The 19,789-nt window shown below is 38.0% G+C and overlaps 1 protein-coding gene across 1 annotated transcript in view; it reads left to right on the top strand.

Annotated features, from left to right (window-relative positions):
• Positions 1-15,782: 15,782 nt before the first annotated feature.
• LOC106784256 (sonic hedgehog protein A) overlaps positions 15,783-19,789 on the top strand; it is a 48,551-nt gene continuing 44,544 nt past the window's right edge. The window contains exon 1 of the mRNA XM_014743593.1: positions 15,783-16,184. Within this exon, the coding sequence (XP_014599079.1) occupies positions 15,783-16,184 (402 nt within the window). The remainder of the gene's footprint in view (positions 16,185-19,789) is intronic.

A 19,789-nucleotide genomic window follows, 5' to 3' on the forward strand; every position in this document is an offset into this window, starting at 1 on the left:
TTTTTCACATTATCATCTTTCTCAACATATTTGAATGGATTCTGATATAAAAATATTTAGATATGTTTTATAATATAATTAAATAGTACATTTTTTTATATTGTATTTTTTTCTATAAATAATGGTTACTGTATCCATACTGCACTGTTGTAAATCCGAAGAAAAAAATTTGTTTCGAATTTTCTCTTTCCGAGAATTTTTCAAAATAATTAATTTATTTTAATGAATAAATATAGAGCAAAGAAGCGTTTTTTTCAATTATTAATAACTAATTTAATAATTAATTAATAAAGTGAGCAATTATATGGATTTTGCTTGAAGAATTAGTGACCCATTAAGAGCACTTATTAATTTTTTTCTGTTGCTGCGGTTCTACTTTTTTGTGCTGATATTTTTATTTCAATATAGGTTTTGTAATACTTTATAATTGTTAGTAGTTTAATTTGATTACCTACGTTATCTTGTAACGTGACTAGATAACATAGAACGTGATATAGTTAACAGAAGTTAATACCGAAGATATTTTCACTACTTTATCAATAATTAACCGTAGGAACGCTGGCAAGGGAACCTTAACAGCAGAAACCAACGTGATCTTGTAACGTTGGTCGATAACATAGAATTTAATATAGTTGACAGAAATTAATACAGCAGTTATTTTTATCTTAATATATTTTTAGTATTTTTTATGTTGGTTTCTAGTACTTTTAAATAATTTTGCATAAGTTCACTTATTTATAACAACTGATCAATTATATAGAATGAAATATTTAAAATTTAATATATAGTAAGTAATTTTGATTTAAATTGAAAAAAATTATTGTTTTAAACATCTTTCATTTTTATACTATTCTTACTGCTTGTAGACCTCTTATGTGATTTTTTATCCCACATATTTTTATTCGTTCATTTACTTGTTTCATTCTATCCCTTTTGATACATTCATCTCTCACTCTCGCCAATGCTTCTCAGTGCCGGACAGTTGCCTAATAGGTTTATTTTTCATAGTCTTCTTGGAATTAGTAATGTGCAGTCCTTCATTGTTTGATTTTCGTGGGCGCCAACTGATCAGTTGGATTTGATTTTTGTAAAAGATTACGTGAGGAGCATGGCATCAGTCCAAAGAGGAATTTTAAAGGATTATGCTATAGACAAAACCGACTTAAATGATATTCTTTTTTGAACATTATTTACCAAGAACTATATTATTAGATTTAGCATTTATATATATAAAGTAATTCATACACTGTTAGAGGAATTCTCGATTTTAAAAATGTTTTTGATAATGTAACCAGTTCATACAAGCTTGTTATAATAAATGAGAACTACTTGAACGACATTGGTAGGGATGCTGGACGTGATAAGTAGTCATCTTATATGGCTGGTTTCATGTTACGTCTAGACTGACTGGCCACTATATATCGGGTGACAATTATTAATGTTAAAATATATATATGTATATATATATATATTTGTTATCATTATTTAACATCAGAATAATTATTTATCTTACCATGAGAAAATTTGTCCTAAATCGAAAAATAATTTCCCCCCTTTTAAGCCCCTCCCTCCCCATCTCTCAAAAATATACGAAAAAGATATTAATCATAACGATGCGAAATATTTCATTTTTAAAGAGACGACAAATTTAAAAGGCCTTCAAGTTCGATTGATAATAATACGAATTCGAATGAAGTCTCAGGTTTGTAAGTTTGAACGGATCACCCGTTGTATAGCTCGATCGACGCACACCTGGATACGATACAGATACTGTACGAGGAGGATCTTCTTTGTGCTAGTGTGAGCTCGATGCAACGTAGGTAACAAAGTGTAAACCACCATTATTATTAGTCAGACGTGTAATAGGAAGCTAGGACCTAGAGTTAGAGAAAATAGTGAAACACAGTGAACCTTGTTTTTTCGTAATGGGGAAAAAACGAAACGTAAGAACGAACGAATGAACAAACGAACGGTTCTTTTTTGTTTTTTTTTTACGACGAATGATGTTAAATCGGTACCGTGACAGAAAATTGTCGAAAAAAAGAGAAATAAGTGATACGAGAATGTGCAATTGAAAAAATAATAAATGAAAAATGAGACATTTAATTATTAAATGACAAACGTATATAAATGTACAATAAAATAATTGTCATCGTGATTATCAACAGAAATGGGTTATCGCATATGAGGCTTTTAAAAATGGCTCGTAAGAATAATAAGCGACTAACGTGAATTTTCTCTCACAAATCTTATTCCATTTTTACTTTTTTTCTTTTGTTTAATTTTGCTATAATTCTTGGGATACACGAAAGAGAGAGCTGGTTGGTTGGTTGGTTGGTTGGTTAGTTGGTTGGTTGGTTGCTTGCTTGGATCGAATGCAACTCATATTAAATTTCAAAAGAAATTGAAGAAAGTAAGAATGCCTTGTCGGGGTTGAAGCAACGAAATAAAGCGAGAAGAGACACTCTGTGTTGCATGATAGTCTGCGGGAGGAGAAGGAGGTGGAGAAGGAGGTGGAGGAGGAGGAGGTGGAGGAGGTGGTGGAGGTGGTGGTGGTGGATGGAAGAAGCAGAGGAGGAAGAAGAAGAAGGAGAAGGAGAAGCAGAAGGAGGAAGAGGAGGAGGATGAGGATGAGGAAGAGGAGGATGAAGAGGTGGAGGTGGAGAAGGGGAGAGCGACATTCCAGAAGGCGGCGGTGGTGGCGGCGGTTGTTCTCGTGGGAAACCAAAGAGAGAGAGAGGAGAAGAGAAAAGAAAAGAAAAGAAAAGAAAGAGAGAAAAAGAAAGAGAGAAAAAGAGAGAGAGAGAGCGAGAGAGAGTGAGAGAGAGATCTCGTCTCGAGAAGAGAAGAGGTTGCGAGCTTTAAGGCATCGTTCTCATCTCCCGACGTGCGACAAGAGCAGCGAGTTTTCTGTCTGTCTGTCTCTCTCTCTTTTTCTTTTTCTTTAAATCTCTTTCTCTCTCTCTCTCTCTCTTTCTCTTAGTTTTTTTTTTAAGAGAAAGAGAGAGAGAGACTCACCGAATTTATGAATTAGCAAGGGGTGTCGGCGTGCCGGCCATTCCGAAGGATTCGGGATATGCCCGAAAGGTTTTCGCGCAGGAAGGAAACCTTATGATTGACGTCTCGAAAGAAAAATTCGAAATCATCGGACAACGACGAATACGAATACGACGAAACGAGAAATGGGAACGTCCGAACTTTTTCGTTCTCGTTTTCTGAGTCCTTAAATCTTTAATCATCTAATGTTCTAATATCCATAAGAAATTCTACAACTTAAATTATTATCTAATATCTCAAGTATTGGAATTAGATTTTTCGACGATGCTTATTGTCTGTCCTTTTTTTTCCTTTCATTTTTGGCGAATCTTATTTTAAAAAAAAAAAAAAAAGGGTGTGCATGTTTTTTGTAACTAATAATAATTTATAATTATTTCTTCCAAAAGAGAGAATTTCTTTTTCTTTTCCTTTCGTTTTTTGTTCTTATTGGCAGACGTACAAAGTGAATATTCTTCTTCTTCTTCTTCTTGTTCCTTTAGCGTAAACGTTGAAAATAAAGTTGATCGTTAATTACGGACGATATTTATAATGACGAAGATACGAATTTATTACGAATTAATTCGTTGTGCATTTATCTATTAATGTATGTATAGAAGTTTTCAAACGCGAGCCGGTCCCGTCTACGGGAAAACGTCACGGTGATGCATCCGATCGGACGTAACTGGACACCGGTGTACCGGTATCGGTGACTTACGAGCGCTCTAAGAAAAAGAGCCGATGACAAAGCGATCGTGTCCTTCGACTTCTGCAAAACAAGAGCATCGATTAACTTACGTTAGTCGTTGTTCTATGAAAATCAATTGCATTATCTTTTAAATGTATGGGTCTACACGGTATATGTGTGTAGAAAAAATGTTTATTACGAATAAACTGATATCTTTACCGTTGTTAATTGTTAGAGATGCAAACTGTGTATGTGAGTGCATAGCAACTGGAGTTAACTCACATATCGTAATTCAATTTTTCTTATGCTTATCTGTGAATACATGCATAAATAATATGTTTAATTCGTAATTTATATATTCTATATAGAAACTCTACATTTATTATTATATGCATAACTTTTCTAAAAAATTGCATAGATTTGTTTAGATAGAAAAAAAAAAAAAAATAAAAGAAAATCAAATAACTTGAAAAACCAATTTAATAATTTTCCATCGTATTAATTAACGATTTAATTTTATGATAAAAATGAAGTGTAACAATTGTTTCACACACCTAAAGATTAATATAATAGTTTCGTATATTCTACGAGACTGCCTTTATTTAAAAGAAAAAGAAAATAAAAGAAAAGGAAAGAAGAGAAGGAGGTGGAGGAGGAGGAGGAGGAGGAGAAAAAAAGAAGGGGTCTAAGGGAATAAGGGAATCTCGTGAAAAATCGTGAAACGCGTGCAGATTCGAAGCGTCCTCGTTCCTTACCATATCCTTATCTCTCTCTCTCTCTCTTTCTCTTTCTTTTTCTACTTTCTTTTTCTTCGTCCCTTTAACTCGAGCCTCGAGGACGGCTCTCACGATGGTATACGGCGGCAATAAAGTGCCTCATTATTATTATTACCCTCGTAAGTCACGGCGTGCCTCTGGAGGCGCGTTGGTAATTACGCGATAATCGTGCGCCGACGTTGTCATCGACAATGACGTATACTCGTCCTTGCATTACATGCGTATCTTTATATGTATTATATATACACACACACATACACATATTTTTGTATATATATATGTATTTATTGTAAGCTCAATAGCTCAATGTTTCCTCCAAGTTGTTGGAAAAGTATCTCTGTTCTACTATGTTTTATGATTTATATATTTATCTTTTTAAAAAAAAGAAAAAAAAAACAAAGAAATCTTCCATCAAACGAAACATCATTTTTTCAATTAATTTCTAATTGGCAATTTAAAGTTTCCCCAATTGCGAATTTATAATATCATCGAAATAATTATTGTTTTATTTGTTAATAGGGTAATGATTTTCTATCGATTAAAATTTGCAACGCTACGAAATTTCGATTGAAAATATTAATTCTATTGTTAGGAGAGAAATGTAATATTTTCTTGACGAGTTAATTTACATTAAACGCGTGATCACAGTTAACGCGGGGTACGTAATCGTAATTAATTAACACGGTGATTCGTGAAAATGTATAAACTGTAACGAAAGTTATATTATTCCTAAAAAATATAATATGTAGTAGATATTTCTTAAATTTATAATACACAATGCCTGTTTCACGCGCGTATCTTCAATGAATTTGATAGAATAAAAGAGATTTGTTAAGGTATATTCGAATGTGCATGTCCTGAAGAACACCCAGTATAAGGAGAATGAGGGCTCGGAGAGAAACGAGAGGAGGTACGGCAAAAGCCGCGAGATGAGAGAAGAGAGGAAGAAGAAAGAAGAAAGAAGAAAGAAGAAAGAGAAGGAGAAGGAGAAGGGAAGAAGGTGGAGAGTTAATTGAATCCGAGCAGCGTATAAGTGGAATGGCCTATTCCTCCTCCGGTTCACTCCTCTTATTCTTCTTTCTTCTTCGAGTCCTCCCTTCTCCTCCCCCTGCCCTTTTTCACCTCTCTCTTTGCCGTCCTTCGCGGCTCTGTTCCTCGTCGTTATATACCCCCTTCGAACGTCGCTGCACCAGGGTAGAATCCATTCGAGGGAAAAAGGGAGGGAAGGATCGGAAGGTTGAACAAGGAGTAGGAGGAAGTATTCCTTTGTTTCTACTCGCATGGACCTAGATCATGTGTGAGATTCTTATACATACCTACATTTTATATATAAATATATATATGAGTGTGTGTATATTTAAATACAATCATGTTTTATAACCTATAAATATATGCCTATAAACAAAAACATTATAGATACAAGGAAAAAGAGTTGAAAAGAAATGATTTGCATATATAACGTTTAAAAAGAGAATATCTTTTTTAATTATTAATTATCATTAAGAACAATCAAATATCTAATGTAATTATTTATATCCACACGCCTAGTAGATGCCTAAAATTCATGCGATCTATCCTTTTCGGTAACGAGGATACCAACCAGCGTAGCTTCCTCTTTTTAGTTCTCCCATTCCTCCTCGTCTCCCCTTCCTCCCCCAACTGTGTAGAATACATCCGAGTGAAGAAAGAAAGAAAGAAAGAAAGAAAGAAAGAGTTTCGATCTTCCTACGTCATTCCACGTGCCATCGTCGGGTGGATTCCTTCGAGCTCAGCTGGGCTCATTGACTTCTTTTCTACGTTGCAGACAACCCTCCTCTCCTCTTCTTCTTCCTTTTCCTTCTCCTCCACCTCGACCTACTCCATCTCTTTCCCTTTAACGTAACGTAGTCGAAGTATGCATGTACATACGTATTTGTGTACCTCGAAATAGCCCTTTTTTTTCTTTTTTCTTCTCCCATCTTCTGAAGCTTCGCTAGAGTTTAAAATGAAAAGACAAGGGAGTAGAAAAATAAGAAAAATAAAAGACCAAACGGAGAAGAAGAAGAAGAGAAGGAAGAAGAAGAAGAAGAAGAAGAAGAAGAAGAGAGGAGCGTGTACACCGCAAAACCAGTTCGCTGGTGAGTAAACAAAAAACGAGAAGGAGCCAACGCCGTGCGGCCTCGTTGTCCGTTCGCAAGGGGGAGAGAAGATAGCTGCTTTATTGCTAATTCGAAGACATTCGCCCGGTAGAAATGAAACTTTATAGTCCGTTCCAAGTTCCCCGGTGACTCCTCCGAGAACGTGTTCATGCGTGCGTCGTATCGCAGCTACGGAAGCTGCGCCGGACTTTCCATGGGAACCAAACAGCTTATCTTTGTTTTTCTTTCGAGAGTCAGGAGCATGCACGTTGGTTGGGTTGTATCCGTTCGTTAGGAAAAATGAAGGAGGATCGTACAGAAGCTATCAGAAAAGAATGTAACGAGATCGTTGAACGTGTAGAAGAGAGTAAGAAAAGGAAGAGGAAGAGAAAGAGAGAAGGAGAAAGGAGGCTCGCTACTTCCCGAGATCCCGTCCTCCCCCTAATTGACAAATTGGAATCTTATTAGAAGCTCGTGATGTCGGAGAGGATACCCGAGGCAGAAGCCTCCAGGGTCAATCGAGGAAAGAACGAGCGAGCGACAGCAAAGAAAAGGAGAGATGATCGGAGTCCTGAAAGGCGAAGAGAGAACGAGGGGCATAACGTGCGGATGGCACGACACTAACAGGTTGTACGAGGCTCTAGAACGGTGGAAGAAGAGACGACGACGACGATGACGCTGACGACGAAGCAGTAGAAGAAGGTAAAGGTGAAGGCGAAGACGAAGGCAAAGGCAAAGGCAAAGGCAAAGGCAAAGAAGAAGGAAGAAAGAAAGAAAGAAAGAAAAGTAGCTTACGTTCGTCCTGCCGGCCGGCAGGCGAATGCCACCCAGGAAGCATTCGCGCGTGCGCGATCTGTGTGGCCTCGGTCGCGCTCGACCACCGGGCCCAGTCGAAGACGCACGAGCGCGCCCGAGGTAGCACGAGGACGCCCGAAGCGGACGTGTGCTGGCCCACCCGGTAGAGCGCGCGCGTGCCGCGTCCTGTGTGGTCCTTGCGCGCGCGAGCGAGCCTACCTCGGCTGCTCCCGGGATATCGCGCCGACGACCAGAGCTTCGAATCTTTATTCTCTCTTTCTTTTCCTTCTTTCCTTTCCTTCTTTCCTTCTTTCCTTCCTTCCTTCCTTCCTTCCTTCCTTCCTTCCTTCCTTCTTTCTCCTCCCAGTATCACTACCACCACCCTTGTGTATCGCCGTCTTTTCTCTCGGCTCGGGCCGCGAAGATGAGGTGGCTCCAACAGAGGATAGAGGAGCGAGGAAGATGCACAGAGAGAGACTTCATTGGCGTCGCTATCGAGGGACTCCTCCTTCCTATCAGATAATGTTTTTTCTCTTAAGATTTTTAACTTTCTTCTTGGTTTTTTTCTTTTTTCTTATTTCTCTTTCGCACATTTTTTTTTGCTCGCAAGTTTACCTTCTTTTTATTTTTTTATTTACGCGTACGTAGTTCAATGTGTTTTTATCATCGCAAACTTGTCTCATTCTTTTTAATCTTGTCTAAACTTTTTTCTTTCGCCTTTTTATTCCCCGCCACTTGTAGTAATATACTCGACGTCTCGTAAAATCGATAGTAGAGTTCGAAAGTTCGATTAGCGTCAACTTCACGTCGTAGAGTTAAACAATGCGTTGGGGGGTGGGAGGGGACAGTGTTCAAATTCAATTTCTAACGCGATCTTTTGCAATGAAAATACCCCGGGAAAATTTGGAAAACTTCGACGTTTCTCTATCGTGAATAAATCATTTTCGAAATAGTTATATATAATATAGTTATATTTTAAAAAAAAAATAGATCGATGATTTATATCTGTTCGTTACACAATACCGTCTATCAGAATATTTTGGCGGCATATTTGAATACGTGGAACGAGTATTGCCGTTGAAAGATAAAGAAAGAAAGAAAGAAAGAAAGAGATGAGAGTGCCTAAAAATAAGTTTCGTAAGCACTCACGGGACTGACGCGAAGAGATAGAGGTATATAATAGTGTGGTAGTAAGTGGAAGCATCGGAGAAACAAAAGTACAATACAAACGAGACGCTACGTCAGTGGATCCTGAGGAAGATGGTGGGGAGGGACGAGGTGGTAAGCCCGGCTCGACTCGTTCCACCTCTTCGTTCCTGCTTCTCGGTTTCCTTCGCACGGCTCGCCTCGACCACGTGCTAACTTACGAGCTACGAACGTTGTACCCTTCCACTTGCATGCTCCTCTCTCTCTCCATCACCCTCTCCCTCTTTCCTTCTTTCTCTTTCTACGCGACTCTCGCGTTTTCGCGACCCTCCCCTCCTCCCACTCCTCCTACTTCGTCGACGTTCGAGCAGTACCTTCGTCGTCTCGCTTTTTCGCTCCCTTCGAAAGTCTGCTTCGTATTATTAATCCCTGTAAGCGTATATAAGAACGGGAGAGAGAGAGAGAGAGAGAAAAAGAAGAAGAAGGGAGACAAGGATACGTAGCATTCGCGGAGAAGATTATGGGTTGAGAGCATGGTCAAGGTGCTGCTACGTTAACAAGCGCCAATAGGGAAGGGAGGACGTCGTAAAACGTGATTTCGAAGATGAAAGAGCGCGCTTCTTTATCGATGCTTATCAACGTCTCCGTATCCTTCCCTTGCAGCTAGTTATTTCCTCTATATGTACAACATACGTGTATATACGGTTCTGCCCCTTCTTTTACAGTGAGATTTCAACTGGCTCGTTATAAGCTACCTCTTATTTTTTTCATTTCTTTGTTTATTTTTTTCTCTTCATCATCATTCTTTTATTTCAATAACTCGGGGAGTTTCGATACGTTTTGCATTATCGATTATATGGCTCGAATCTTTGTTTGAAACAAAAAAAAGAATCAAATAAAAGAAAAATAATCAAGAAATCATTAGACGTCGTCGTCGTCGTCGTCTATGACGGATTATACTTTTTGGCAATGATCTTTTCTACGGAAGTCGAGGGAAACCTTTGGAGAATCAACGTCGCCGTGGGAATTCGCGCGTAAATCGAGCGTGCGAAGAATTCGGCGGCAAGATTGTCGGCGTACGACGAGAGAGAGGAGAGAGAAAGAAAGTTAGTGGTAGCGTGCTCCGCGTGTGAAATGTAAATGGTGCATCTTTTCGGTATACGCATACAAACGTATAGGTAAAGAGCAGGAGAGATACATATATACATATTAAGAAAGAAAGAGAGAGAGAGAGAGAGAGAGAAAGAGCAGGCAGGGTTCAAAGAGCCGACACAGTGGTTAAAGAGCCTTCTACCTCTCGACACGCACAAGTATAAGGCGCAACCTTCCAAAGGTTGGAAAGAGGAAGATCGTTTTCTCTTTCTTTTTCTCTTGTTTGTTCCGTCCTTTTCCACGCCGGCAACAGCAAATTTATTTCACGTTCCTGCCTCTTCTGGACCTTTCACAATATTTGGCCGTTCTTTGGCATCCCAAACGCACCGGCCGGCAGCACCGGTCACCAGGAGATACAGCTTTGAGCCCTCGGTGATGGATGATTCGCTCTCGAGCTCGCCACGGACTGCTGTTTCTACTCTTCTCTTCTCTTCTCTTTCTTTCTTTCTCTTTCTTCCTTCGGAAGATGCTAGACCGCCGCCGCCGATGAGCAACCGTGTTCAGGGCCGCTAACTCTGCCGTTCTCCGACTCCTCTTCTATTATTCTCATCTTCGATATCCTAAACTAGTATCTGGTTAGTCTTCTGTTGATAGCCTTTCGACGGAAGGCGAGAAAGGTCCGCTAAATTCAATTTAACTCGGGATCAGATCAAAATAGTATGGAGGATACTATGTATCCGTAGTTATACGTTTTGTATATTGAGGTTTATACATCCTTTACGTATTGTCAAGTATCTCACAGGAGGCCGGGGGGGCTTCTTCTATTCTCACTCTCTTTCTTGAGATCGCGAGTATGTACAATATGTTCGAATCATTTTCTCCTGGAAATAGATGCCGAATGACGAGAAAGAGAGAAAGAGAGTGAAAGAGAAGAGAGAGAGAGAGAGAAGAGAGAGAGAGAGAGAGAGAGAGAGAGAGAGAGAGAGAGAGAGAGAGAGAGAGGATCACGAAGCCGTCCCTGAACACCGTGGAGCCCTCGGCTACGGGATCGTTCCGGCGAGTTCGTGCAGGTATATAAATTCTGGTGCTATTATTGGGGTTTGTGCCTTCTCACTGGGCCCTCTGAGCCCCGCGGCGGTCCCTTTGAGCTACTCTTTCTACCTCTCTCGCCCTCGGCTACCTCTCGCTCTTTTCTCTTTCTCTTCCTTCCTTCCTCTTCTTATTCGTTCGTTCGTTCGTTATCTCTCATCCTACGTGTCCTCAGATACGCTTCTACCCTTCCCTCATCCTCATCCTTCTCCACCATCTCACTTGTTTGTTTTCCCTTTGCGTCGTCTTCCGTTTGCTAAACGCACCTTAAATTACGCGGCCGATGATAAATATTTGAGCCGTCCATTACGCGAAAGGGCCACTCTCTCGGTGGACCTCTGCATCCTTCGGTGTTACATTCTCTCTCCCTCTCTCTCTCTCTCTATTTTTTCTTTTCTCTTTGGACCTCCGAAAGATTCCTTTTCTCCTCCTCTTCTTCCTCCCTCCCTTCTTCTTCTTCTTCTTCTTCTTCTGGGATCGTGTTACTTCGAAAAAAGAGACCTAGAGCTCGTCGAACCTACTCGTGATCTACTCAACGAAAAACACAATCTGATGATCTGAGGAATCCTATTGTGACGAGTCATTGCTAATCGATGATTTCTTCGATTGTTGCTATATATATGTCACATAATAGATATAAAAATGTTAATAAATAATGTATTATTCTAACGTCATCTATAAAGTATAACGATTAATTCAGATATTTGGTTATCTTAATATTTGATAGATAAAAAGAAAATGATATATTTAAAAATAAGTAACCATTGGATTTCTCCAAATGACGTGAAAGCGTTCGTCCATTCGAAACGAAAGTTGACATAATTTGAGTTTTTGGAATAGTCTCGTCTCTCGTACCTACTCCATTCGTTTTTTAATTCTTTTCTTTTTTTTTGTTTCACGTAGGTTGTGTCTCGATGAGATATTTAACAACGTTCGATGACGGTGAACGATCACCGATTGGAAACGTCGTCGTTTCTTATAGTTACGCCGTTACTTGCAACACGGCGATGAATTTTTATTATTTTCTCGATCGGCAACATCAGCAACGGGAATCGCACTCTCGGGTCCGGGGCACACACAAAAGTTTGAAAGTGCCTCGTAACAGGATTATGAAATGTTCCGGAGTAAAGTGCCCGCCGTGCACGCCGTCCCGTACCGTCCCGTTCCGTTCTGTTCTGTTCTGTTCTGTTCCGTCCCGTTCTCGTGAATGTTTACAGCTCGCGAATACTCGTTACCTTTTACTGCCGACGAGTTTCAGCGATTCTGGTATCGGACGAGAACGGACGGACCCCCGCTAACGAGCGCCATTTATACTTTCATTGGTTCGTAATTCTTCGGAGTCTTCTCCTACATCGAGAAGACCGCTCTTTTGCCATCTCGAACAACAACGACGACTCTAACCCTAACCACACACACATTGTTTCATTATTTTTCTTATATTATCGTTTTGTCTTTTAACATGAGAGAGAGAGAGAGAAGAGAGAAAGGGAAAGTTAAGAAAAAGTGAATTTAATTATCTCTCCATACCTTTTATTTCTTCTTTTTAAATTTTTATTTAATATTATATCGTAATTAGCCCCTCCACTACGATTTTCTTTGCGAGGAGATGGGGAAAATGTTTTTCCCGATAAATAAATAAATCCCATCGAGATCGTTTTGTTTTTATCGTTCGTTTGATTAATTAATGTTTGATATGATATATTTATGTATAATTTGGATCAACAGGTATTATTTAATTTTTTCCAATACTTACTATACACACGAGAACAGAATTCTTTTGAAAATAATTAACGCAATTTTGTTAAATATCAGTCTGTATATATATAATCAGGACTGTAAAAGAAATATTATTTATATTATTTTATGTAATGCGGCGCGTGTAAAGTAGAAATAATTTTCTCGTGAGAATACAATATTATCTTCGAATAGATTAACGAAGATTAGTTTCGTAATCATCCGATAATAATCGATTAAAAATCTAATATGATTGTTTACTACGTGCTTATCAATGGAATGCGAGAAGATGAGAATCTTTTAACTACTTTAGAGAAAAGACATAGTCATTTATTTATTTTTAATCATACAAAATGTTGACGATTGATTAAAATTATATACACATATACATATTATATTTAATATTTCGTTATTATCGAGATAAGAGTGAGCGAATTATTTTTTTTGATTAGATCAAAATCATAGTTTTATGAAAATATTGAAAAGAGAGAGAGAGAGAGAAACGATAAAATAATCTTTAGCTTTTTTTCAAATTGACAACGTCATCGTTTTCGTCATCAACGTTCGTATTGATCTTAAGCACCGGTCTATGAGAAGAAAGATATAACTGTTTTAAAATTTACTTACATGCATACATATACACACACGTTCTTTTTTTTTTTTTTAAACGTTCGAAAAGAAACATTTAAAGGACTTATTACGTTTTCCGCATATTTAACGGTAATTATAAAGTACCTCGAAGTCACGTGAAATATCCGTCTAAATGTGCCGTGTAAATTCGAAGTCGTTTCGATAGAATGAGAGAATAAGAAGGAGGAGAAGAAAGAGAAATAGAAAAAGAGAGAAAAAGGGGAAAAAAGAGAGAAAAGAAAACAGAGAGAGAGAGAGAGAAAGAAAGAAAGAAAGAAAGAAAGAGAAACGTGCCGTGCGTTCAGAAAAGATGTTTATTATCGGTAAACCGAGCTGTTCGGAGACCCTCTTGCCCCCGTAAACGTTGGCTCTCATTGGGTAGAAGTTCGACGTTCGTATCAGTCGGTTCTCGGTTTGCTTGGCGCGTGCACACACTTATTATATCAGATCGTGAAAAGGAATGAGAAAATAATTTGAGGAAAGTTCGATCAGTTGGGTAAATGATCGATATTTGAAAATAAGTAATAGAGTAAAATAGTTATTGACAAAAGTATCATTTCGATTCGTTTTATATATTAAATGATCGATTAAATTGATTTTTATAATAGACATTATTATATTTTCACGTGAATGAAATATAGCGTATCGAGGTTATCGTTATGTTACTTTATTAACATTCTTCGGGAGGGTGGACATAGGGTAGAAAGTCATTGAGGATTTCTAAATTGTAAGTTGAAAGAGAAATAAAATGAAGAAAAAGGGGGAAGGTGGGGGGGCTAAAGGTATCTTCTAAGCGAGGAAAGGACTCGTAAGGAGGAGAGAAAAAAGGGAGGAACAGGACGAAGAAGAGGAAGAAGAAGAAGAGGAAGAGGAAGAAGAAGAAGAAGAGGAACTTGGAGGTGGATCGAAGGAGGAGGGATCTGCAGTAGAATCTGGGAAGAAACAAGAGGGAGAAAGAGAGACAAAGAGAGAGAGAGAGAGAGAGAGAGAGAGAGAGAGAGAGAGAAAGAGAGAAAGAGAGAGAAAGGGAAGAAACGTAGAGAAGATAAGCCGAACTCTTTCTTTCCCTTGGGAAGAACCTTCCTCCTCTTTTTATCCCTCCGTTTTCCACACTATCCTCCCTCTCCCTCTTACTCGAACGTATCACGAAGCTGGCACCTGTCCTCGTTTACCTGGAGAAAGCTCCGCCCCGACCAATGGAGTCTCGAGGGGTCCGTTGAAGGCTCCTACCATCGGAACAGAGAGAGAGAGGGCCCGTTTCTTGAGTGGTGGTGGTGGTGGTGGTGGTGGTGGGAGTCTTTCGGCATCATCCACCACCACCAACAGTAATAGTACGAGTGTAGGTCGCTAAGAAAAGAGAAAGAGAAAAAGAAAGAGAGAAAAAGAGAACGAGACAGAGAGAGAAGGAGTAGAAGAAGAAGAAGAAGAAGAAGAAGGAGAGGGAGAGGGAGAGGGAGAGAAAGGGACTTACCGGCGTCTACTCTACGAGTCGTTTCGGTGGGGACAGGAAGAGGGGCCTACCCCGTCTAGAGTTCGTAGTATACCATAGAAGCAAGCAAACAAGAAGGAGAGAGATAGATAGATAGATAGAAAGAAAGAGAAAGAGAGAGAGAGAGAGAGAGAGAGAGAGTAGTGTCGGGGGTATCCACCGAAAGCCATCGCCGGCATTTCCCACCACCGGCTCGTCCGGAAAACGTGAGGTACACGCGAGTCCACGCTTCCGGAGGCTGACTTTCAGTCTCGAGAGACCGCCAGAGTAGTCTGATCGCAAGACTAAGTTGTTGTTGTTTCCTTTTTTTTTTTTTGGTTCCTCCGGATTTTGGTTCGTTTTCATTTTTCTCCTTGCCTACTAAATTTTTCGAGTTTTTTTCCTCACGAGACCCGATCGCATTACACATGTAAATACGTAGGTGCCTCGACGATTGGATATAATGATATCGAGTAGTGATTATTCGTTAATTCGATGTCGATCATTGTGAAGATGTAATAGTCGTGTTTTTTTACTATGGTAATTTAAAAAGGGACGAGTGACAACGATCGATCAATATACGTTTATTACGACAGTGATTATATTCAAGTGTTTCTTTTCCTATCTCTTTCTCTCTTTTTCTTTTTCTTTCTCCTTTTCTCTCTCTCTTTCTTCTTTCTGTTTCCCTGTTTCTCTCGTTCTCATTTATTGAGAGAATCTATGTATAGATGTCAATAGGTAAAAAGTGGTAACAAGAGAGAGTGCTTTCTTCAGGGTCGCTGTGGTGATGCCCTTGTTATGGTTAAGCGTGAGTAGTGGTGAGGTAAGTGGAGAGAGAGGGAAGAAGAAAAGAGGAGGACAACCGTTTTCCTTGTCATCGTGGTGGATGATCCAGCGTTCGTTTCTTGAACGAACGTCTGACACCCTTCTTCGTCGAGGAAGAGGTGGAGTAAGAAGAAGAAGGTGGTGGTTGTTGTGAAATTAGGGGGTGGTCAAGTTTAAAAAGAAAGAAGAAAAGAAGAAGGTGGACTAGGAAGAGGAAAAAGAAAACAAATAGAAAACAAATAGAAAAGGAAAAAAAGAGGAAAGGATAACGAAAAGGATAACGCAAATATCCAACGCATATATATATATAGATATATAAATAAAATAGTCGTTCGAAAAAAGGAGGGGAGGGAGGTGAGATAACTTAGAGCGATTCGTTCGCTCGAATTATGGTGTGCCATCATAATCATCATCGTCATGGGGGTCTCCTAAGGGCCAGCAGCCACCGTAGCTGTGCCTTTGGGAGGCGAGGTGGACACGTACCGTCGGTATTACGCGTTTTCCTCCTGATATTAGTACTTTGGATGCCTGCACTTGACAATGGTGCTTCCGTCCTCGCCTGCGGACCCGGCAGAGGCGCCGGAAGACGTCTTGGTCCCAAGAAGGTCACGCCTCTTGTCTTCAAACAGCACGTGCCCAACGTCAGCGAGAACACGCTACCGGCAAGTGGACTCAGCGATGGACGTGTTTCCAGACACGACCCAAGATTTCGTGATCTTGTGCCAAACTATAACGCCGACATCATTTTCAAAGACGAGGAGGGTACCGGAGCTGATAGATTCATGACACAGGTGACGAACCTCTCGCTTCATTATTTTTATCTTATTTTTATCACATTTCTAATTTCTTTTCGTCCCTTATCTTCAGGGCTTTATGAATGATGATATTACTTATCTTATTTCTTACGGTTCAAGAACGTTCGTTCTAGATCCCATTTTGTTGTTCTTTTGTTTTTTTTTTTCTAGCCACGGTCTATCTAAATTTCACGTTACGTCTAAAAAAGTAACGAATTATTCGTCAAAGTTTTTCTTCTTTTTTTGATATATCATATTCATGCACATAGGTACCGATAAAAATTGTTTTGTTTGTTTTTTACATTGAACTTAAGTGTGTTTTTCTGTTTTTAATTTTTGAACAAATCTACCCCGAGCGATAGAAAATTTGCCGTAGATCGCGTTAGATCCGTTCGAGATCGTTCTTGAAATTTTTATTCGATAATCGATAAAGGATGATTATACTAAACACGACTGGCTCCAAGATCATAGTCGCGTTGACATTGTCGTCGCTTACTCGCGATAAAGTATATACGTATACGTGTATACATATGCGTAGATTGTACTCTGTGTCAACGTGCGATAAACATGGTCGTCGTGTTTGCTGAACCCGGCAACGATGAATCACTTTTGAAGGGCCCAATGAGATATGCATATTGTTTGATACACATGTTTTAAGCGTGAATGAATAATCGATACTGATCGATTGATTATTTGTTTTTCAATATAATGTTGTTGACGACTTTTTTTCCTACGATTTTATTTTCGAATCAGATTTCAACGATCGATTGATCGATTTTGACCACTGCATCGCGATCTGCACAACGGATCATATTACATTTGTATAAATATTTTTATTTAGTAATTACGTCATCGTTACTCTTTTTCTCTTCGATACTTCAATTTTTTATTATTAATACGTTTTTAATACGTAAATAATAATATTATTTTAAATATATTATTATAGAGATGCATATATTAATATAATCTTAATATAAAAGATATGAAATACAAGTTTTTTTTCTTTTTTTTTCTCGTCGAAGCTCAAAACTTTTCGATCCGTGCTTTTTTTAAGGGTTTATTTTATCGTTTAAAAACAAAAATACAAAAGAAACATACTAATTTTTAACTTATAAATATCCATTTATAACGTGCAAGAATTTTCAATTTTTGCAATTCAGCCGGCGACCTTTACATTCGATTCCGATAATAGTAATGCAATGATTCTCGGGGATATAACCAAAGTAGTAGCCAGAAGAATGTATAACATTTCTAATACGTATACGTTAAAATCTTGAAATAGATCTATCAATTTTATCGATCGGTTTGCTTCAACAAGAATCACATATAATATATAATAACTTTTCATCAACACATTTCTTGTCTCTTTCATTTGATTTTATTTTATTTTACTTTTTCTTCTCTCCCCCTCGCCCCCCCCCCAACTTTTAATTTCATTTTTAATCCGAGAATAAGCCATATGTATTATTATTCTTGATAAACCCAGAGTTTCTCGGCCAAGTTGTAGAGTTTATTTATTTATCATACGTGAAATAGAACAGATTGCTATGAATTATATTTCCTTACTTTGATATATATCGAAGAAAACGAGTTCACCGTACCTCATAGATCTTCCTTCGTTTTCTTCGACAAGACATCGTCGACATTCTTTCACCGTACTTGGAATACAAGAGTTTCTCTCTCTCTCTCTCTCTCTCTATTTTCTCGTTCCTTTCAACCTGCTACACACAATGTTCCCTCTCGCTCATAGAAAATGAGAATACGCATTCTTCGCGATTCTCTGCATACATACACACACATATATATATATATATATACCTATGCAATTGATAACTTGCAAGTCGAGTAGCATGCTTTACAGAAATCCTCTTAAAGTATGTAGTATGTACATACATATATACATGCATATATAAATACATACATACATACATACGTAAAGTAATTTCTCCTTCTAGTGAATATCTACTTGCAAAAGGTATCATAAGAAAGCGAAATAGAGAGAGAGAGAGAGAGAGAGAGAGAGAGAGAGAGAGGAGTATATTACGATGCTCACCTATGTCGTAGTTATAACGGTACTCTATCAAGCGCGTAATCGCAGTAACGCGTGTTACTTGCCATATGACAAACTAGCTGGGGGGTTCTTCTTCTTTCCTACTCATCGTTAAACGTCGGCAGGTGATTCACGCGAAAAAGAAGAGTTTCGATCCTTCCAGTAAATAATACCCACCACCAACTGCGGACGAGAGTGTCCGTCCTCTCTAACGTGACCAATTGGAAATTGATTATTATAACTCGAAAGCTTGACCTAGACGCTTTCTTCTTCTTCTTCTTTTCGTTTTTTATTTCCCTCCCCTTTTACCCTCCTACTCGGTTAGATTTATTAACGAAATAATAATAATTCGCAAGTATATTGTTAATTAATTATTAATAGAGTCATTTGACAAATTATATTCACATTTACTTATATGTTCCTATAATTATGAACATTAAATGAATTTTATATAATATTGAAATAACATAATACTATTTAACAATTCATTTTTTGACAATATCGTGTGAAAATTACATTGAATTAATTTAGTTTAAAATAATGTGTGCTCTGTGAAATAACTAATAAACTCATTTTTTTTATTTTGACTTAGACTACTTTCATAATTATGGGCACACATATATATGCATTTCGTTATATTTATTTATATACTTATTACTTATTATATTTATGTGTGTTTCTTAATTAAACTCTACGATCGTTTTTTAAAGAATTTTTAAAGAAATTGCAAACGAGAGATCGCGAGACAATTATGTTGTCTGTTCATTTTAACGATCAATTTTCTTTCTCACTTTTTCTTTTTCTCATTATTACTTACTCAATAACGAATTGTATCTACAAATGCTTAGTACATGTTACTTTCATAGCTAATAATAATAATAATAATAATAATAATAATATGAATAAAAATTTTCAATGAATGTCATGAATGCGAGCGAGCGCGTGCATAGACGAGGAGAAATATTTATTCGTATATTTGTAGGAATGTTCCTTTTGGAATAGTGAAAACGGTTTGAACCTCTCCAAGAGAGATATTTTTATCGTCTTGCCGTGTGTTCTACACTCACCTCTGTTTTCTATTAAGTTTCTTACTCGATAACCTTCTTTCTCTCTCCCCTTCTTTTTCTCTCTCTCTCTCTTTCTTTCTTTCCTTCCTTCTATCTATATTTTTCTTCCTCTATGTATGATATATATCGCATTTGGGGGAGGGGTTGGGGCTAGGAAGGAGTAAAGAATTACGATAGTAATAAAATTCATTGCACTTTCTTACATTATAATATTCCGATTCAATTTAACCTATCGCGTTACCTTTCGAAAATTCGCTCGTATTATTTGATTTATAAAAACAATTTTCGTAAACATCGAATTTAAACGAAAAATAAGAAACACACGCATTTATAGATTACATATTTTACGGTAGTGATCATGATACACACGCGTATCGATCATTTTCAAGGAAATTCTTTACTTTCCCTTTGCCCTCTATTCATTTCTTTTGTTATAATATAAAAAAAAAAAGTAGAAAATATATATATATATATAAAAGTTTTAT

The sequence above is a fragment of the Polistes canadensis genome, unplaced genomic scaffold (genome assembly GCF_001313835.1).
Source record: "Polistes canadensis isolate GaletaPanama2010 unplaced genomic scaffold, ASM131383v1 scaffold_33, whole genome shotgun sequence".
NCBI classification, from domain to species: domain Eukaryota; kingdom Metazoa; phylum Arthropoda; class Insecta; order Hymenoptera; family Vespidae; genus Polistes; species Polistes canadensis.